The sequence below is a fragment of the Loxodonta africana genome, chromosome 11, assembly GCF_030014295.1.
Source record: "Loxodonta africana isolate mLoxAfr1 chromosome 11, mLoxAfr1.hap2, whole genome shotgun sequence".
Classification (NCBI taxonomy): Eukaryota; Metazoa; Chordata; class Mammalia; order Proboscidea; family Elephantidae; genus Loxodonta; species Loxodonta africana.
The window spans coordinates 101,603,334-101,625,610 of record NC_087352.1 but is presented as its reverse complement, the minus strand read 5'-3'; the positions used below and the strand labels follow the sequence as shown (position 1 = coordinate 101,625,610).

Below are 22,277 nucleotides of genomic sequence, written 5' to 3'. Positions count from 1 at the left end.
AGCCCAAGGATCAAGGAGTAATTTCAACTTTTAAGTCTTATTATTTAAGAAATACTTTTTCTAAGGCTATAGCTGCCATAGACAGTGATTCCTCTGATGGATCTTGGCAAAGTACATTGAAGAACTTCTGGAAAGGATTCAGCATTCTAGATGCCATTATTAAGAATTTCTGTGAGGCGGGGCCAAGATGGTTGCCTAGATAGAAGCCACCTCGGATCCCTCTTGCAACAAAGACTCGGAAAAACAAGTGAATTGATCACATACATGACAATCTATGAACCCTGACCATCAAACACAGATCTAAAGAGTTGACCTGAGTGACAGGGGAGCAAAAAGCTGCACCCTGAAGCAGCGACCGCCTCTGGAACCAGCATCCCACTCCACAGTCTTGAGCCCTCGTGGTTCCCTGGTGCCAAGTGGCGGGGCTGACTGCGGCTTGCTGAGGCGGGGCACGCACAGGACACAGCCCTAACCCAGCCCCCTGGGATAACCTCAGTAGAGACTCAGCCAGCACAAGCAGGCTGCACGCTGACGCGGCTAACGAGAGAACGAGCAACCACGGGGAAGGAGCGACTGTTTTTGGAGCCTGGAGCCAGAGTCCCAGTCAGAAAACCTTGGCACTGGGCTTTGGACTGGGCGCAGGGGAGCTGAGCATGGCTTCCTGAGATGGCGCAAACACGGGACGCAGCCCTAGCCCCCTGAAGTGACCTCGGGAGAAGCCCAGGAAGCGTAGGCAGGCAGAGCAACAATGCGGCTGACAGGAGAAGAAGTCACCGGGAGGCAGCCACTGGTTTTGGAGCCTGGAGTGCAGCGTCCCAGCCAGGGAACCTTGGCACCGGGCTTTGGACTGGGAGCGGAGGAGCTGACCACGGCTTCTGAGACACCACAACCACAGAACGCGGGCCTGACAGCCAGCACACACAGGCTACACACCTCTCCGCCATCTCAGATAAAACAGTCATCACCAAGCAAGATAAGTAACTTTGTCTATATTGGTGGGTGCTACTCTCTCCTATCTATCTGATCCCTCCCCTCCCTGGCCCAGGCGCCTTCATTAACATTGGAATTTCCTGGGCCAGGGAGTGAAGTGCTCTGTGGTTTTTTATTTTTGTTTTTTTTTCTTTTCCTAACCCATTCTCCTGGCCTGAGAGAAGCAGCTACTAAAAACCCAGGGACCAAAAATCCTTCCCTGACTTCCCGAAATTGAATTAAAAATACAGAACCAGCTCCAGCCAAGCATATGAGATCCACAGTCTTTGGCTTTCATCCCTACACAGAACAAGGTGGCTATAATAATGCAAAGGCAATTCTGATGGAGATCTGACTGAAATTGTTTTAGTGGGTCACTGGAAAGACAAGTTTTCCAGGTCTGATATCTCTACCTATTAAACAGAGCCCTCACTAATCCACAATGGGGAACTGAGGGCTGAAGCTCCACCCAGACCACCTAGCCACCTGCCAAAGGGGTCTGAGGATACTGACACCTACCAATCCTTAGAGGTACACGCATTGGGTGCCTAAGGTACAGCTACAGAGCCCACCCACCAAAGTATTTTAGGAATAGAGACACACCTACCTCACTGGCACGTGGGGGAATGCTGTCAGCATCCTGCCCTCCCCGGAGTGTGACTCCCTGCTGCTACTAGAATCTGGTGCACACAACTATCACCGCTACTCCTCTAACTCAATAGGTGACAGTCTACACCACACACTTGGCAACACAAAATCAGAACACCTAAGCTGATTCTATTCAAGAATAGTGAATGGACTCTTAGGCTTATATGTTTGGTAACAGCCCAAACCAGCTGGTAATAGGACATAAGTGATTCAAAGGCTACAACAATCAAGATAGCGCAATCTAGTATCCCGTCTGGGTATACTGGAAGAAAACAAAACAAGATAAGACCCAGTGAGCAAATATAAAATAAATCATTACAATATCTTATAGATGGTTCAGAGACAGCAGTCGATATCAAACCACATAAAGAAGCAGATCATGATTGCTTCTACAACTCCCCAAATTAAAGAATCAAAATCTTTCCCAAATGAAGATATAATCCTAGAATTGCCAGACACAAAATATAAAAAACTAATTTACAGAATGCTTCAAGACATCAGGGATGACCTCACAAATGAAATAAGGCAATCTACAGAAAGAGCCAAGGAACACACTGATAAAGCAGTCGAAGAAATCAAAAAGATTATTCAAGAACACTGTGGAAAAATTAATAAGCTGCAAGAATCCACAGAGAGACGGCATTCAGAAATCCAAAAGATTAACAGTAAAATTACAGAATTAGACAACTCAACAGGAAGTCAGAGGAGCAGAATCAACTGGAATGTAGAGTGACGGAGTTGGAGGATAAGGCAATTGACACCAATATAGTTGAAAAAAAAAACAAATAAAAGAATTTAAAAAAATGAAGAAACCCTAAGAATCATGTGGGACTCTATCAAGAATAACTTGCGTGTGATTGGAGTTCCAGGAGAGGGAGGGATAACAGAAAACACAGGCAGAATAGTTGAAGATCTGTTGGCAGAAAATTTCCCTGGCATCATGAAAGACGAAAGGATAACTATCCAATATGCTCAACGAGCCCCATGTAAGATTGATCCAAAAAGAACATCACCAAGGCATATTATCATCAAACTTGCCAAAACCAAAGATAAAGAGAAAATTTTCAAAGCAGCCAGGGATAAAAGAAAGCTCTCCTACAAAAGAGACTCAATAAGAATAAGTTCAGACTACTCAGCAGAAACCACACAGTCAAGAAGGCAATGGGATGACATATACAGAGCACTGAAGGAGGAAAACTGCCAGCCAAGGATCATACATCCAGCAAAACTCTCTCTCAGATATGGAGGTGAAATTAAAACATTTACAGATAAACACTAGCTCAGAAAATTTGCAAAAACCAAACCAAAGCTACAAGAATTACTAAAGGAAATTGTTTGGTCAGAAAATCAATAATATCAGATACCAACACAACACAAGGTCACAGAACAGAACATCCTGATATCAACTCAAATAGGGAAATACAGGAAACAAATAACCTGAATAAGAAACGAGATGGGCCATATCACAACAGACCCAACTGAAATTAAAAGAATCAGATCAGATTACTATGAAAAATGATACTCTAACAAATTTGCAATCCTAGAAGAAATGGATGAATTCCTAGAAAAACACTACCTACCTAAACTAACACAATCAGAAGTAGAACAACTAAATAGACCCATAACAAAAAAAGAGATTGAAAAAGTAATCAAAAAACTCCCAACAAAAAAAAAAGCCCTGGCCCGGACGGCTTCACTGCAGAGGTCTACCAAACTTTCAAAGAAGAGTTAACACCACTACTACTAAAGGTATTTCAAAGCATAGAAAATGACGGAATACTACCTAACTCATTCTATGAAGCCACCATATCCCTGATACCAAAACCAGGTAAAGACATCACAAAAAAAGAAAATTACACACCTATATCCCTCATGCACATAGATGTAAAAATCCTCAACAAAATTCTAGCCAATAGAATTCAACAACATATCAAAAAAATAATCCACCACGACCAAGTGGGATTTATACCAGGTATGCAAGGTTGGTTCAAGATTAGAAAAACCATTAATGTAATCCATCATATAAATAAAACAAAAGACAAAAACCACATGATCTTATCAATTGATGCAGAAAAGGCATTTGACAAAGTCCAACACCCATTCAGGATAAAAACTCTCAGCAAAACAGGAATTGAAGGAAAATTCCTCAACATAATAAAGGGCATCTGTACAAAGCCAACAGCCAACAACATCCTAAATGGAGAGAGGCTGAAAAGCATTTCCCTTGAGAACGGGAACCAGACAAGGATGCCCTTTATCACTGCTCTTATTCAACATTGTGCTAGAGGTCCTAGCCAGAGCAATTAGGCTAGACAAAGAAATAAAGGGCATCCAGATTGCCAAGGAAGAAGTAAAATTACCTCTATTTGCAGATGACATGATCTTATACACAGAAAACCCTAAGGAATCCTCCAGAAAACTACTGAAACTAATGGAAGAGTTCGACAGAGTTTCAGGTTATAAGATAAACATACAAAAATCACTTGGATTCCTCTACATCAACAAAAAGAACATTGAAGAGGAAATCATCAAATCAATACCATTCACACTAGCCCCCAGGAAGATAAAATACTTAGGAATAACTCTTACCAAAAATGTAAAAGACCTATACAAAGAAAACTACAAAGTACTAGTGCAAGAAAATAAAAAGGACCTACATAAGTGGAAAAACACACCTTGCTCACGGATAGGAAGACTTAACATAGTAAAAATGTCTAAGCTACCAAAAGCCATCTATACATACAATGCACTTCCGATCCAAATTCCAACGACATTTTTTAATGTGATGGAGAAACTAATCACCAACTTCACATGGCAGGGAAAGAAGCCCGGGATAAGTAAAGCATTACCGAAAAAGAAGAAAAAAGTGGGAGGCCTCACTCTACCTGATTTTAGAACATATTATACAGCCACAGTAGTCAAAACAGCCTGGTACTGGTACAACAACAGGCACATAGACCAAGGGAACAAAATTGAGAACCCAGATATAAATCTATCCAAATATGAGCAGCTGATATTTGACAAAGGCCCGGTGTCTGTTAATTGGGGAAAAGATAGTCTTTTTAACAAATGGTGCTGGCATAACTGGACATCCATTTGCAAAAAAATGAAACAGGACCCATACCTCACACCATGCACAAAAACTAACTCCAAGTGGATCAAAGACCTAAACATAAAGACTAAAACGATAAAGATCATAGAAGAAAAAATAGGGACAACATTAGGAGCCTTGTATTAAGGCATAAACAGAATACAAAACATTACTAAAAATGACAAAGAGAAACCAGATAACTGGGAGCTCCTAAAAATCAAACACCTATGCTCATCTAAAGACTTCACCAAAAGAGTAAAAAGACCACCTACAGATTGGGAAAAAATTTTCAGCTACGACATCTCCGACCAGCGCCTGATCTCTAAAATCTATATGATTCTGTTAAAACTCAACCACAAAAAGACTAATAACCCAATTAAAAATTGGGCAAAGGATATGAACACACACTTCACTAAAGAAGAAATTCAGGCGGCTAACAGATACATGAGAAAATGCTCTCGATCGTTAGCCATTAGAGAAATGCAAATTAAAACTACAATGAGATTCCATCTCACTCCAACAAGGCTGGCATTAATCCAAAAAACACAAAATAATAAATGCTGGAGAGGCTGCGGAGAGACCGGAACTCTTATACACTGCTGGTGGGAATGTAAAATGGTACAACCACTTTGGAAATCTATCTGGCATTTTCTTAAAAAGTTAGAAATAGAACTACCATACAACCCAGAAATCCCACTCCTTGGAATATACCCTAGAGAAATAAAAGCCTTTACAGGAACAGATATATGCACACCCATGTTTGTTGCAGCACTGTTTACAATAGCATAAAGCTGGAAGCAACCAAGGCGTCCATCAATGGATGAATGGACAAATAAATTATGGTATATTCACACAGTGGAATACTATGATACATTGATAAAGAACAGTGATGAACCTGTGAAACATTTCATAACATGGAGGAACCTGGAAGGCATTATGCTAAGTGAAATTAGTCAGATGCAAAAAGACAAATATTGTATAAGACCACTATTAAAAGATCAATAAGTTTAAACTGAGAAGAACACATTCTTTTGTGGTTAGGAGAGGAGGGAGGGAGGAAGGGTGGGAGAGGGTTATTTACTGATTAGATAGTAGATAAGATCTACTTTAGGTGAAGGGAAGGACAATACTCAATACAGGGAAGGTCAGCTCAACTGGACTGGATCAAAAGCAAAGAAGTTTCCTGGATAAACTAGATGCTTCGAAGGTCAGGGGAGCAAGGGTGGGGGTTTGGGGACTATGGCTTCAGGGGACATCTAAGCCAACTGGCAAATAAATTCTATTAAGAAAATATTCTGTATCCCACTTTGAAGTGTGGTGTCTGGGGTCTTAAATGCTAACAAGTGGCCATCTAAGATGCATCAACTGGTCTCAACCCACCTGGATCAAAGGAGAATGAAGAACACCAAGGTCACGAGATAATTATGAGCCCAAGAGACAGAAAGGGCCACATGAACTAGAGTCTGACATCACCCTGAGACCAGAAGAACTAGATGGTGCCCGGCCACAACCGATGACTGCCCTGACAGGGAGCACAACAGAGATCCCCTAAGGGAGCAGGAGAACAGTGGGATACACACCCCAAACTCTCATAAAAAGACCAGACTTAATGGTCTGACCGAGACCAGAAGAATCCCGGCGGTCACGGTCCCCAAACCTTCCATTGGCCCAGGATAGGAACCACTCCCAAAGACAAACTCATCAGACATGGAATGGACTGGACAATGGGTTGGAGAGAGATGCTGATGAGGAGTGAGCTACTTGTATCAGGTGGACACTTGAGACTGTGTTGGTATCTCCTGTCTGGAGGGGAGATGGGAGGGTAGAGAGGGTTAGAAACTGGCAAAACGGTCACAAAAGGAGAGACTGGAAGGAGGGGGCTGGCTGACTCATTAAGGGGAGAGTAAATGGGAGTATGTAGTAAGGTGTATGTAAGTTTATATATGAGAGACTGACTTGATTTGTAAATTTTCACTTAAAGCACAATAAAAATTATTTAAGAAAAAAAAGAATTTTTGTGATGCATGGGAGGAGGTCAAAATATCAACATTAACAGGAGTTTGGAAGGAGTTGATTCCAACTCTCATGGATGACTTTGAGGGGTTCAAGACTTCAGTGGCAGAAGCAACTACAGATTTGGTGGAAATAGCCAGGGAAGTAGAATTAGAAGTGGAGCCTGAAAATGTGACTGAATCGCTGCAATCTCACAATAAAATTTTAACAGATGAGGAGTTGCTTCTTATGGATAAGCAAAGAAAAGTGATTTCTTGAGATGGAATCTACTCCTGGTGAAGATGCTGTGAACATTGCTAAAATGACAACAAAGGATTTAGAATATCACATAAACTTCATTGATAAAGCAGCAGCAATTTTTGAGAAGACTGACTCCAATTTTGAAAGAAGTTCTACTGTGGGTAAAATGCTATCAAACAGCATCACATGCGACAAAGAAATCTTTCGTGAAAGGAAGAGTCAATCAATGCAACAAACGTCACTGCTGTCTTATTTAAGGAATTGCCACAGCCACCCCAACCTTCAGCAACTACCACCCTGCTCAGTCACCAGACATCAGTATCGAGCCAAGACCCTTCGGCAGCAAAAAGATTACGACTCCCTGAAGGCTCAGATGATGGTTAGCAGTTTTTAACAGTGTAGTATTGTTTAATTAATGTACGTGCATTTTTTTTTTACACAATGCTATTGCACACTAATAGACTACAGTATAGTGTAAATGTAACTTTTATATGCACTGGGAAACCAAAATATTTGTGTGACTTGCTTTATTGCGATATTCACTTTATTACGGTGGTCTGGAACCAAACCCCAATTATCTCTGAGGTATGCCTGTAGTAGTTAACAAACTTATTAGTAATTAAAAACATGTAACTTTCCAGCTATTAAATTAGCAAAATTTTTATAAAAAAGTAACATTCAATTCTGTTGAGCAGACATTAGCTAAAAATTGGTAGCCTTTTAGAAAAGCAAATTGGCATGAGTATGGCGATCCTAAAAAAGTTTCTATCTCTTAATGTAATAATTCTACTTTTAGAAATTTATTCTACAGAATGGAATAAAATGAGGATACAGTTTTAAATACAAATATGCTGTTTTCCAAAAGCCCATCATAGAGTGGTTTTAAATAAATATTGGTAATTCCAACATTGGAATGTTATATAGCTAATGAAAATCATGTTTCCTAAACATAATAGTATAGAAAACCTGTGCCACCATCATAACTAGAAAATATCGAAGTAAAATAAAATAAACAAGCAAAAAAGCATAAAGTATCATTCCAATTATATCCAATACAGACATTAACGAGAAGATTGGAGAGCCATAACAATTAAAAGTGCTTACTCTATTTTTATGTTAATGAGACTATAAGGGACTCACATTTTTGTTTCCAATATTTTTCTCTATTTTCCAAGTTTTCTGTTTAGCATGGATTAATATAAAAAATTGAAAAAAATTTTAAATGTTAATCATGTACAAAATGAAACACCGCCTCTAATGTAAAGCCTTTATTTCCTCCCAACTTCCCTGTATATCACATTAAACACCAACAACTCTAAGTTAAAATGGCTTCTGTTTTAGGATAATATCCTTCCTCATTAATCCAGGATCTGCCACATACTTTTCTTTAAAATAAAAAAACAAAGAGATAATCCTGAAAACTGTTTGTTAAGCATATGTAAGTACGTACTGGGTGATATACTTTGAGGCACTCTTGGTGGCTGACCTGTAGATCTGGATAAGCATGTGAGTTTACAGACACATACACACAAATTTCTATCCAAAATAAAATGCTTTAAAGTCCAAATAGTTGAAGACAAGACTGCTGGTTGAGAAGGCTCAGCAAAAAGGCGCCAAGTTATAAAAAAACACTACACGTCCAGATTTTTTTAACATTTCATTCAAATCACCACTCTGCCACTTATAACATGTGACCTTGCACAAGTCATTTAATTTTTTTAAGCCCCAATTTCTGTACCTGTAAAATGGGTATCTTTTGAGGCTCAAATAATCAAGTTTCTCTGAAAGTACCATATAAGGTATCAAAGCATTATCACCTGCTTAGCTGACACACAGATAAAACCTTTAATGACGGAAAAAAGGAAGATTCAAACAACTTATTTTTAAAACTAAACGGGAATTTAAAAAATTTTGCCCTTTAAGTTTGTAATTCATTTTCTTGCATTTGGCCATAATTATTCTTTATATTCATTACCTCAAAGAGAAACTCAGTATTCCTTCAGCAATAACTTCCACTATCTCTTCCCCCCAGAACTGGTAACCGCTAATCAACTTTTGCCTCTATGCATTGGCCTATTCTAGATATTTCATATAAGGGGGAGCATACAATATTTATATTACAGTAAGTATGTAATACATATTACATTTATTAAAGAACAGGGATACAAGGATATTATGTATTATGGTAAATACATCAGATATTTTATATACATACACACAGATATATATACCAAAAGAACTAACTAAGCCCACTGCCGTCAAATTGATTCCCACTCGTAGCGACTGTAACAGTTAAGATTGTGTGTCAACTTGGCTGGCCATGATTTCCAGTGTTTATATGTGACCACTCCCATGACTGAATTTGCTTTGAGTACCCAATCCGTTGAAAGGGAGTTTCCTTGGAAGTGTGGCCTGCGCCCAAATATAAGCGGACATTCTGGCTTCTTCGCTCACACTGGATCCTGTGCTGCCCTCCTATTCATCTGACCTCCGACTCCTGGGACTTGAGCTATCAGCTTATCCGCAGATCTTGGGATCTGTCCATCTTCACAGCCTGAGAGCAGGAGCCCCACACTCCAAACTGCCAATCATGGGTTCGCCAGCCCCTGTGGCTACATGAATTGAGAGAAGCCTCTATCCTGATACATGGACTTGGGACATTTCAGCTTCTACAACATGAGCCGTTTCCTTGATATAAATCTCTCTATATATATATACTTATGTGCTTTACTGGTTTTGCTTCTCTAGAGAACCCAGCCTAAGACAGTGGCCCTATAGACAGAGCAGAACTGCCCTATAGGGTTTCCAATAAGCCGCTGGTAGATTCAAGGTGGATTCAAACTGGATTCGAACTGCGGACCTTTTTCGGTTAGCAGCTGTAGCTCTTAACTACTGTTGCCATCAGGGTTCCATACGTGTATATATATGTATGTACCCAGAACCCATATGTATGTATGTATTATTGTACATACATACATTCGCTCCAGATCCTTGGTCTCCCTCCCAACAGACTGCCACGGTTACTGATTTCTTTTATAATACCTCTATATTCATAGAGATTATTTTGACAGACCAATCAAAAAGGAAATAAAGATGGTGTATTTTTAGAATTTACTGACCTTCCTGTTAAAGACTATGAATATATCCTTGTATTCCTATTCTTTAACAAATGTAATATATATATTTGCTCTAATATACAGGTAGTCGTGGACTTACAACAGAGGTCCATTCCGATGACTTCATCGTAAGTCAGTTATGACATAAGACAAATACCTTTTTTTTTTTATTATTGCCTTTTATTATCAGTATCTTCATAAATCTGATCTGTCTTTGGGGGCTGGAAACATCACATATAAACTTACAGCTTCAACATTGGTGTTTGGACTGCTCCAGTTATACACACACGTTATGTAAGCAAAAAAAAAAAAAAAACCAGACAGCCATAAGTGCAGTTCACTACAACTGAAATACGTTGTAAGTCGGGGACTACCTGTATATATATATCCGTGCATACTGCTGGATTTTTTTTTTGCCCTGTAAATGTATTACATTCCAATTTTTCTAAACTACTATGAGTCAGAATTGACTTGACGGCACTGGGTTTCTGGGTTTTGTACTGAAGTCTTTAGTCCTTCTCCTCTGTTGTTACCATCACCACTTTGTTTCAGGCAATATTTCATGTCTGTGTATTACTGTAACAGATTTCTAGCTGACCCTATCCCAATCTAAATCATCCTGTCTAATGTCACCAAACTAATCTTAAAAATACTGTCCTATTGGTAGTGGTGTGAAAGAGGACCAATACCAAATATCTTCTAGTACAGGAAATGTCACTGTTTCTAAAAAACATTTTTCACATTCTAACATCTCTGAAATTGGGATGTATTACTGATATCTAATATTCTATACATACCCTATATGCAAAGAGACAATATAACCAAGTGGTGAAGAGCCCAGCTTCAGAGCTAGTTTCCTAATTTGTAACAACAGTACGTAATTCATAGGGCTGTTGTGAGGATTAAAAGAAATAATTCATCTAAAATGCTTAATACACTGCCTGACACACAATAAGCACTATATCAGTGTTACCTATCGTTAGCTATCTACTTCCCGTCCGTCAGTTTGTTGTACTGCATTGGCTTGGGTGTTGCTGTGATGCTGGAGGATATGCCACTGGTGTTTCAAACACCAGCAGGGTCACCCATGGTGGGCAGGTTTCAGCGGCACTTCCAGACGAATAGCCTAAAAAAGGCCTGGCAATCTACTTTTGAAAATTAGTCAACAAAAACCTTATAGGTCACAACAGAACACTGTCTTACTCACTTGCTTTGAACACATCATCAGGAGAGATCTACTGCTACAGGACGGCACCATGTTTGATCAAACAGAGGGCCATCGAGGTTGTAAAAGACCCTCAGTGAGAAGAGCACAATGGTTGAAATGAATGACTTGAACAGAACCAGTCAACATTTCACTCTGTTGTACACAAGGTCACCGTGAGTTGGAGTCAATTCAACAGCAGCTAACAACAATCACTAGCTATTATTATAAGAACTATGTGTCAGGCACTGGGCTTTTTAAACATTATTTCTCATAACCTTCCTGCAAGGTGGATAATCCAGAAAACAGAGATTTAAACAAGTTATCAAAACTCCTAAAGGTTATATTAGTAATTAGCAACAGAGCTCACATCTGATCTTAGGGCTACAAAGGCCACTTGACCATAGTTGTTTTCTCTGATGGCATCAGAGATCTAGGAGAACAAAGTACAGGTAGTCTTCAACTTCTGACATATTCGAGTTAGGACAAACCACACTTATGATCATCTGTGGAACAGCTCATAGATCAGGACAAAGGGGAACTGACAGATCAGGACTTAACGGATTTTGAAAAGGAAAAAAATGCTGAAGGAGAAAGAAACAATGAGGAAGAGGAAGGAGAGAAGTAAAAAAATTTACAGTGAAAGGAGTAGCTGAAGATTTTCCTAAACTAAATCAGGGGCTTTCGTTGCTTGAAAACAACTAAAGTTGAAAGGCATATTCGGGCAACAGCGAGATGTTACTGCAAAATATATGAAAGAAAAAAAAAAAGGACCAAAGGGACAACTCTCACTAAATTTCCAACTAGAAATACCATTCCTATTCCCAGGGATAATACAGATGATCCAGAACCTTCCAAAAGTGGAGTTATTATAGCATCCGACAAAATACCAACATTGTAACTCTTCATCACTTGTACATTTATATGTAATGTTTCCAACCCCCAAAGACAAATAACGATTGGATTTATAAAGATACTGATAATAAAAAAAAAAGTCAATAATAGTGAAAAAAGAGAGAGAGATCTGACTTGTGTCAGAATCAACTTATGACGGAGCCGTCAGAACAGAACCCCGTCGTAAGTCAGGGACTACCTGTAGATCTAAGAGACCAAGAAGTTCTAGGAAGGAACCAGGCAAGCACATATATGGAGACAGATTAGAAATGAACAGGCCTGCCTCCCTTGGCTCATGACACTTCCATGTAGAGAAAAGGAAGCAAGTATGTACTCTATTTAAAACAACTTTTTTTTTTTATCTTTGCCACCCTTCTATCCCTGGAGAAAATGTGAATTACTTTATACATTAGCATATATTTGAAAAACTTAATTTCAATGTCTGAAGTCAACCTCTTCAAAACAGTAGAAAAAGGGTTTAGATATAAAGCAAAAGAAGTAACCAAAATGAGAGCAAATGGATAAAACCAGCCTTTATTTTTTTTTAACAGGCACAAACTGCTTACTCATCCACAGCAAGTTAGCACCTGGCCATTGTCAAAGCCGCCCCATTTATTCATATATATATACACACACATATATATATGTATGTATCTTTAGGAACTTCACCTGTTTTTGTACTCATTGTAATATCCATGTTAGATGCTTTCAATAAAGGAATAAATATTAAAAATTTGAATCAATTTCTTTACGCTACTTAATGAACCATTTGGATTCAGTTTCACGTTGGAATAAAGCAGCTTTCTAGGACTAATCAGTGTTAGAACCGGAAAAAAACTTAGCTGGGCTGAGCTAACTTGAAGAGTAAGCTGAGTTTTCCCCCCTTCCCATTAGACTCTGAAATGTCTAAATGTCTTTAATTCACTCAATGAATCCCAACTGAAGCTCTTGGAAACCCTGGTGGCTTAGTCATTAAGTGCTACAACTGTTAACCAAGAGGCTGGCAGTTCAAATCCGCCAGGCGCTCCTTGGAAACCCTATGGGGCAGTTCTACTCTGTCCTCTAGGGTCGCTCTGAGTCAGAATCGACCCAACGGCCATGGGTTTGGTTTTTCTGGTTTATTCTAGCTTATTCTTTTTACAGAATGTAGCAGAAGGAACAAGCGATGACTTACAGCCGGGCAGACAGTGCCAGTGTTTTCTTTGGAGTAGCTTTGTGTTAAGCACTTCTGCGTATCTTTTTCACTGAGTCCTTAAAAATCTAGGGCTAGTTATTATCATTTACATTTTACATTTAAGAAACTGAGGTTTGGTGACAGTAACTTGCCCTCAACCACACAATTAACGACAGAAATGGATTCTGAGCTCGAGCCCTTGAATCTAAGTCCTATGTTCTTTCTACCATTCTTTTCCTCTTATCATTTGCAGTACTACCACCAATAGCTCAAAATGACAAAAATAAATATTTTATATTCTTCCACCCTCTTCCCAAAAATAGGATCCTTTAATGACTTTTTATGGGCCCTGCTCTTTCCTAGCATTTCTTCTGCTGCTCAAACATCAGTAGTATCCAGCTCTGCTCACCGTTCAGTTCTGTCAGACATTTATTTGTACAATAAAAGGCCACATTCAGCTACAGGAACTTTATAAGGGACGAGGAAGCTGTAAGACAAAACTGACAAAAGCAGTAACCTCATCAGAAAGACAAGGCTAACCAAAAGGCTGGCAGTTTGAATCCACCAGGCGCTCCATGGAAAGCCTATGGGGCAGTTCTACTCTGTCCTACAGGGTCGCTATGAGTTGGAATTGACTCGATGGCAACGGGTTTGGTTTGGTTTATAAGACAACTAAAAAATAAAATTTGGTTAAATTTTATAGTATAGAAAAGATATATGAACAATCAAGGTATTACAGGAGCATTATAGATTAAGATAACCATATTAATGGCAACTATATTAATGATTAATTTCAGTCATCTTGACCATAAGTTAAATAAAGCATTCCTTGGATAGCTAAAACCCAATATTGATATACGCAACACTCAATTTTTCTAAGAGCAAAAATAACTCATAGAAATGAAATGCCCAAACATCACTTAAGTCAATGGGCCCAGGATCATTTACTGCGACCTTGAGCAAGTTGCTCTGCCTCTCTACACTTAGGTTTCTTCAACAATAAAATAAAAACAGTGTCTATCTTAAAGTGTTATTACGAAGATTAAAGGAGACAAAGTATTAAGCATAGTGTCACTCTAAGTCCTTCGATATCAGCATTATTATTACTGCTTTAATTAAGAAGCAACACTTTAGCTTCTGTTAGATTTTCTCATGAAGGGATGAGATAAGAGATTTAAAAAAAAAAAAAAAAAACTCTAAAATGCTACTGCAGGAAAGAAAAAGGCCAAACGATGGGCCTCAATAATCTCGTTAACAGAGGAGACCCTAAATAATTAAGAGCTGACTGTAAAAGCAAACCTCCATTTTCAAAATTTTAAATGATTAAAAAGTTTTTGGCCTAAAGAATTAACTGTTGTAGGAGAGGCTGTGGAGAGACTGGAACGCTTACACACTGCTGGTGAGAATGTCAAATGGTACAACCACTTTGGAAATCAATTTGGCACTTCCTTAAAAAGCTAGAAATAGAACTACCCTGTGATCCAGCAATCCCACTCCTTGGCATATATTCTAGAGAAATAAGAGCCTTTACACGAACAGATATATGCACACCCATGTTCACTGCAGCACTGTTTACAACAGCAAAAAGATGGAAGCAACCAAGGTGCCCATCAATTAATGAATGGATAAATAAATTATGGTATATTCACACAATGGAATACTATGGAAGGATTAAGAACAACAATGAATCCGTGAAGCATCTCATAACATGGGGGAATCCGGAAGGCATCATGCTGAGTGAAATCAGTTGCAAAAGGACAAGTATTGTATGAGACCACTATTATAAGAACTCAAGAAATAGTTTAAACACAGAAAAAAAAAATATTCTTTGATGGTTACAGGGTGGGGAGGGAGCGAAGGATGGGGTACTCACTAATTAGGTAGTAGACAAGAACTATTTTAGGTGATAGAAAAGGCACAGTACAGGGGAGGTCAGCACAACTGGACTAAACCAAAAGCAGTTTCCTGAATACAACCAAACACTTTGAAGGCCATAGTAGGGACTGGGGTCTGCAGACCATGGTTTCAGGGGACATCTAGATCAACTGGAATAACAAAATGTTTTAAGAAAATGTTCTGCATCCCACTTTGTAAGTGGCATCTGTGGTCTTAAACGCTACCAAGCGGCCACCTAAGGTGCATCAATTGGTCTCAACCCACCTGAAGCAAAGGAAAATGAAGAACACCAAAGGCACAAGGTAAATATGAGCCCAACAGACAGCAAGGGGCACATAAACCAGAGGCTACATCAGCCTGAAACCACAAGAACTAGATGGTGCCTGGCTATGACCGATCACTGCCATGACAGGGAACACAACACAGAATCTCTGATGGAGCAGGAGAACCGTGAGATGCAGACCTCAAATTGTAGTAAGAAGACCAGACTTAATGCTCTGAGTGAGGCTACAGGGACCCCAGAGGTCATGGTCCCCAGGCCCTCTGTTAGCCCAAGACAGGAACCATTCCCAAAGCCAACTCTTCAAACAGGGATTGGACTGGACTATAAGACAGAAAATGACACCGGTGAGGATTAAGCTTCTTGGCTCAAGCAGACACATGAGACTACGTGGAGAGTTCCTGTCTTGAGGCGAGATGAGAAGGCAGAGGGGGACGGGAACTGATTGAATGGTTATGGGCTAATACAGGGTGGAGAGGAGGAGTGTGCAGCTAGGAGTACATAGCAAGGTATGTATAAGTTTTTGTATGCGAGACTGACTTGATTTGTAAACTTTCACTTATAAAAAAAAACTTATAGCACAACAAAATTTAAAAAAAAGAATTAGCTGGTACAATTTAAGGACAAACTTTTGAGTTTAACTTGAGAATCAAATCAACAAATAAATAGTAATAATAAATAAATCAAATAAACAAATGTTATATAAATTAAAATTGCTTTACTATTTTTTTTTCCTAGTCCTGAACACTAATGCTCAGATAAGATCCCAAGATATGTTCGTTAAAAATTAAATAAACCTCTTGAGGAACATCTAGCTTAACAGGCATAATATAGTTTATAAAGAATATGTTCTACATTCTACTTTGGTGAGTAATGTCTGGGGTCTTAAAAGCTTGTGAGCATGGCCCAGGACAGGAACCATTCCTGAAGCCAACTTTTCAGACAGGGATTGGACTGTACAATGGGTTGGAGAGTGATGCTGGTGAGGACTGAACTTCTTCGATCAGGTGGACACTTGAGACTATGTTGGCTTCTCCTCCCTGGAGGGGAGACGAGAGGGTGGAGGGTGTTAGAAGCTGGCGAAATAGACACGAAAAGAGAGAGTGGAAGGAGGGAATGGGCTGTCTCATTAGGGGGAGAGCAACTGGGAGTAAGTAGCAAGGTGTATATAAGTTTCTGTGTAAGAGACTGACTTGATTTGTAAACCTGTACTTAAAGCACAATAAAAATTTTAAAAAATTAAAAAAAAAAGCTTGTGAGCACCCATCTAAGATACTCCACTGGTCCCACCTTGTCTGGAGCAAGGGAGAATGAAGGAAACCAAAGACGCAAGGGAAAGATTAGTCCAAAGGACAAATGGACCACAACTACCACAGCCTCCACCAGACTGAGTCCCGCACAACTAGATGGTGCCCAACTACCACCATCAACTGCTCAGACAGGGATCACAATAGAGGGTCCCGGACAGAACTGGAGGAAAATGCAGAACAAAATTCTAACTCACACACACACAAAAAAAGACTAGACTTAGTGGTCTGACTGGAGAAACCCCGAGAGTATGGTCCCCAGACACCCTTATAGCTCAGTAATAAAGTCACTCCTGAGGTTTACCCTTCAGCCAAAGATTAGACAGGCCCATAAAACAAAACAAGACTAAATGGGCACACCAGTTCAGGGGCAAGAAGAGAAGCCAGGAGGGAACAGGAAAGCTGGTAATGGGGAACCCAAGGCCAAGAAAGGGGAGCACGTTGACATGTTGTGGGGTGGGGCCGGCAACCTATGTCACAAAATAGTATGTGTATTAATTGTTTAATGAGAAAGTAGTTTGCTCTATAAACCTTCATCTAAACCCAGTGCTGTCAAGTCGATTCTGACTCATAGCGACCCTATTAGACACAGTAGAACTGCCCCACAGAGTTCATTTAAAGTACAATTAAAAAAAAAAAATCGATAAACCCACCTCCAGGAAGAACCCAACTATCTGTATTTTTAATAGCATCCTAGGTGATTCTTTGATCAGGATTGGGAAATACTGCTTTAGTGTATACTGTACGATAGGGTTGGTATGAGTTGGAATTGACTCGACAGCAATGGGGAGAAGGGGGTACTCTATCCATATCCTAGTTCACAGTTCATGGATTTTATGAATGATTCTCAAAATGCTACTGAAACCAAGAAAAAGACACACGAACTACGTTCTACCTTTGGAAGTATGAAGGAATATTTAGCCAGTGATTACAAATAACTTACTTCTCTGTACCTCAAATAATTAAGGACATGTGCTACATACCACCACAAATATAACCATCTAAATGTGGCATGACGTTATCTGTATTTTCCAACCTGTTTAATTTTTTAAAAATTTTTCATGATGCTACCATGAAATCCCCTAAAAACAGCATGATATTGTTTTATTTGATTCTATAGTATTTCCTTTCAACACCAACTGCTAATATTTTCTAACTGCATTGACAAGTCTTTTGACCCCTTCTCTCCTCTTTGTGATTTATAATTGACTTTCTCTTTCTGAATGTTACCCTTCTCAGGGAGCCCCAGTTTTTCAAACCTAATTTCATACACAAGTTGAAACACTCAATTGATTTTGGTTATCATTTTCTGGACATTGTCTAGGTTCATCACGCCATTCTTGAGGTGAAAGGGCCTAAAAACCGTATGCATGTTCCATGTGCCTCATACATTAGCTAAGACAAGGATAAAAGTATGTTCTGTTATATTTTCAACAGTCTATTGACTACTTCTAAGTATTCTAATACGTCTTTATTTTACTAAACAGCCCATTAAACTGGTATTGATAATTACAACAAGATCACTTTTCTGGGTTGTAAATCATAGCTTAGAACCTCACCATATAAACAAAGTTTCCTAATTTCCCCCTCAAAATGTATACTTTTACTAAACTGGTAAAATTAAACTATTTTTACTCACCATTACAACTATGCAATTCCGCAGCTTAATCCCAAACACCTGCTTCTCTACCAGAAAGAACTGGTACATCTGTCATATATTCCCAGACCCTTTAAAACCCTTCGCCGTCAAGTCAATTCTGACTCATAGCAACCCCACAGGACAGAGCAGAACTGCCCCATAGGGTTTCCAAGGAGCACCTGGTGGATCTGAACTGCCGACCTTTCGGTTGGCAGCCATAGCACTTAACCACTACACCACCAGGGCTTCCTATTCCCAGACAGAGTACTAAATTCTAGATTTTTTTTTTAAGCAATGATAAGCTGAAAAGCCTGTGGCTGAAGAGACTGGCAGTTAGCTAGCAACACAGAAACTGTAACAGTATAGGCAATATCTTTGCAAACACAATTGGTCTTTAAAAGTTTCCCTTTTAAGAAACTTTCTTAGCTGGACCTCTTTACTCATGCTTTTGCTGATCTCTGCTAGATTCATTCTGCTATCCCACTATTTGTCAAAGGTTAGAAGATGATCAAGTTAAGGGCCTGATTGTATAAGTTAGGGAACAGCCTCACGATGGAATGCCATACAACATAAAAAGTGACAGGAAGCTGACTGATCAAATGTATTATGCAAAAAAGTAGGCTATAAAACAGCATTAAAAAAAATTCTGCACAATAAGGTCTCTTAAGTGTAAATATTAAAATATTAACAGTAGTAATTTCCAGGATGAGGCTATTGGAGATTTTTATTTTTTGAGTTTATCTGCTGCTCTCAATATGCTGTTTTTCCTATAATGTATTGTTTTCCCTACCATGTATTACCTGTATAATAAGAAAAACTGATTCATCAATTCAACGCATGTGCGCTACCGCATATCAGTTACTGTTTGTAAAAAAGGAAAAAAATTAAGTTGCAGAAACTAACGTGAAATTTGATTAAAAATTTCCTCCACTCCACTAGCTGAAGTTATTGTTCTTTTTCACTGTTAAAACTGCTTTTTAATAAATGGTTGCCATGAATTGGAATCGGCTCGATGGTAACGGGTTTTTTAACTGCTTCACCTCAAACACGAAACAAAGTAAGAAGAACAGTATCTGTTATCTTCTTTCCATCCTTTCTTTTAGTAGACTGGTTCTGATTCTCAACATCTCTCACCTGGGGTTCTGCAAGAGCCTCTTATCTTTAATCTCCCTGCCTCTGGCTCCAATCAAACCCATTCCATTTTCAGTCTCACCCAATGATCCAGGCACAACAGAAACCTGACCTGCCCCTCTGCTGCTTAAAACTGCACTGACTCTCCACGGCCTCTAAGACAGTCAGACTCTTCAGCATGGCATGCAAGAAGCTCCAAGGTCTGCCCCCGTCCACCTCTCTCCTATTTCACCTCAGAACACACCTGACCTCAACAGGAGAGTCCCGGCTTTTCACACCCACCAAACTTTTCCTTGCCAACATCACCAGTCTTTTCTCACGTTGTCCTTTCCACCTAGAATCCCCTCTCCAACCCAGCCAATACTAAGATGTTAATGCCACCTCCAGAAAAAAACTTATTCCACCTTCAAACCAAGTTGGATGGCCCTATTTCCATCTCTGGAGTCCCTGGGTGGTGCAAACGGTTAAACGCTCAGCTACTAACCAAAAGGTTGGAGGTTCAAAGCCACCCAGACGTGCCTTGGAAGGAAAGCTCTATGAAGCACAGTTCTACTCTCCAACATGTGGGGTCACCCAGAGTCCCACTCACGGCAACTGTTTTGTTTAACTCACATCTCTAACACTGTATTTTTACACTATATCATATTTACCTTCTTACATGAAACTGTCAGCTCCATAAGAACAGGGATTGTCTAGATCTGTTTCCTCAGCTACAAAATGGGGAAGTAACAGTACCAACCTCATTCGGTTGTTATTAGGATTAAGACGTGGAATATAAATATTTAACGCAGTGCTTGGCACCTAAAAAGTAAATAAATATTATCTCTATTGTTCCCTAGAGCCCAGCAGACCTGGAACCACGGTGACCTCAAACATTTACTGGAAGGCAAAACTCTGAAAATTGGAATATTTACAACTGAAGAAACGAAAAGAAAGATAAACAGCCCAAGGTCACACAGCTAGAAAAGGTGGTGAAGTCACGACCCAACTTGGGTTTAACTTTACAGCCCTAAGCTCATTCTATACTAAGGCACACTAACGCCCTTTCTGCTTTTTCTTTTTTCCCGGGGGGTGCGCGGAAGGGCTTTTCTTTCTTTCCAGTAAATGTCCTGTTGTTATTATCGTCGGTTTTTGGAATCTGCTTTTTTAAACCACCTTAAACGAGTGTTTCAACCTCTGAGATTCCATTTCTTTACCTACCATAAGATGTACTTTACCTCAGAAGACCTTTCGAGCTCTAAAATCCTGATTCCTTAAATGGGTGCTGTATTTGTGGTGCTATTCACGGAAGGTCTTTCACCAATGTAGTCTGTAACGACTGTTTACAACGCATCTCCGATTCACAAAGCACAAACGCACTAAAGGAAACAATGGTCGCCTTTCTCTTGGCCTAAGGCAAACGTCAGTAATCCTTCACCAAGAAAGCCAGAGCCTACAACCTGAAGAGTTGCCTCCAGTACGCTGCAGGCCTACAGCAACTAGTACCTAGGCTTGACATGCAAGGTGCCTGCCCCATCGGGGGCGAGGGTCTGCGGAACAGATCTGCCAGGCCCGCACTGAGCGAGAGCAGAAACCAGACCATCGAGCGGCCCCTCCCTCATCTTCTGCTAGACCAAACTAAGCATAAACTCCCCAGTTTTGTGGGGGAGGCCCGGCACCGGCCGCAGCCGCACCTGCCGTCCCTCCCTCGGCGCTCCCTAGTCGTTATGGGGCAGCAGCGTCCTCCCTAAGGACGAGGCGAAGGCCACAGTGTCCTTGCCCTAGCCTGCAAGGCCCGTCCGCGGCCCAGGGCTCCCCTGTGCCCAGAACAAAGGTAGGCACGGAGACAAGAAGAAAGGCGGCGGCACTGCTCGAGCTCATCCCGAGCCTCCTTACCCACTGGGCGGTGAGGCCAGCTGCCCCGGCTCGGAGCGCCGCGGCGAGCAACATGGCAGGCCAAGCCGTTCGCCTCTCCCAGGCGGCGCCCGGCGAGCGTCCAGAGCGCGCCCGGGACGCACGGCGTGCGCGCTCCCGAGCCCGGGCTCAGGTTTCCGGGCGGCGCGCCGCTCCCTACGCCGAGGCGCAGTTGGTGGGCCGGGGCCGCGCCAGGTTGGCTGGGGCCTGGTGGATGGGAACTTCCGGGGGAGCGGGGCGAGGCGACGACCAGCCACCCCCTTAAAAGGCAGGGCCAGCGGTCCCGGCCTTGAAAGGAAGTGTCGGGATGGGGGCGGTGCTCGGAGGGTTCAGGCGATGCTTGAGGCGTGGGCTTACGGGGCAAGCCTCCGTCTTGTAGAGCTTTGTAAAAGTTGAACTACTTCCTTGTTTATTATAGTTACTTAAAAAAAATCTTTTAGGGAAGTGTGCCGACATTTTTAAGGTTGTAATTATATATCTGGAATTTGTTTCAGAATAATGAGGAGGGGGAGAGATAAAGGAAACAAGATTGGTCATGAGTGATAATTACTGAAGTTGCGTGGGAGTTCTTAATACTATCCTGCGTACTTTTGTACATGTTAGAAATCTTCCATAATAAAACCGTAGAAAAGCCGCTTCCTTCTTGATGTTTGTTTGGTCATCTCTGGTAATTCCAACATGTATTTATTTATTTATTTATTTTCATTTATTCAGTAACTGCTATAATACGCACAGCACTGTTACCTGCTGTGGACAGTTTACCAGGCACTTTCTGCCTCCTG

General features: G+C 40.5%; 1 protein-coding gene across 1 annotated transcript in view; it reads right to left on the bottom strand.

Moving 5' to 3' along the window:
- The window catches only part of NDUFV2 (NADH:ubiquinone oxidoreductase core subunit V2), a 68,783-nt gene extending 47,178 nt beyond the window's left edge, over nt 1-21,605 (bottom strand). Inside the window, exon 1 of the mRNA XM_010586846.3 lies at nt 21,478-21,605. Coding sequence (XP_010585148.1) covers nt 21,478-21,531 — 54 coding nt within the window. The 5' untranslated portion in view covers nt 21,532-21,605. The remainder of the gene's footprint in view (nt 1-21,477) is intronic.
- Nucleotides 21,606-22,277: the final 672 nt, after the last annotated feature.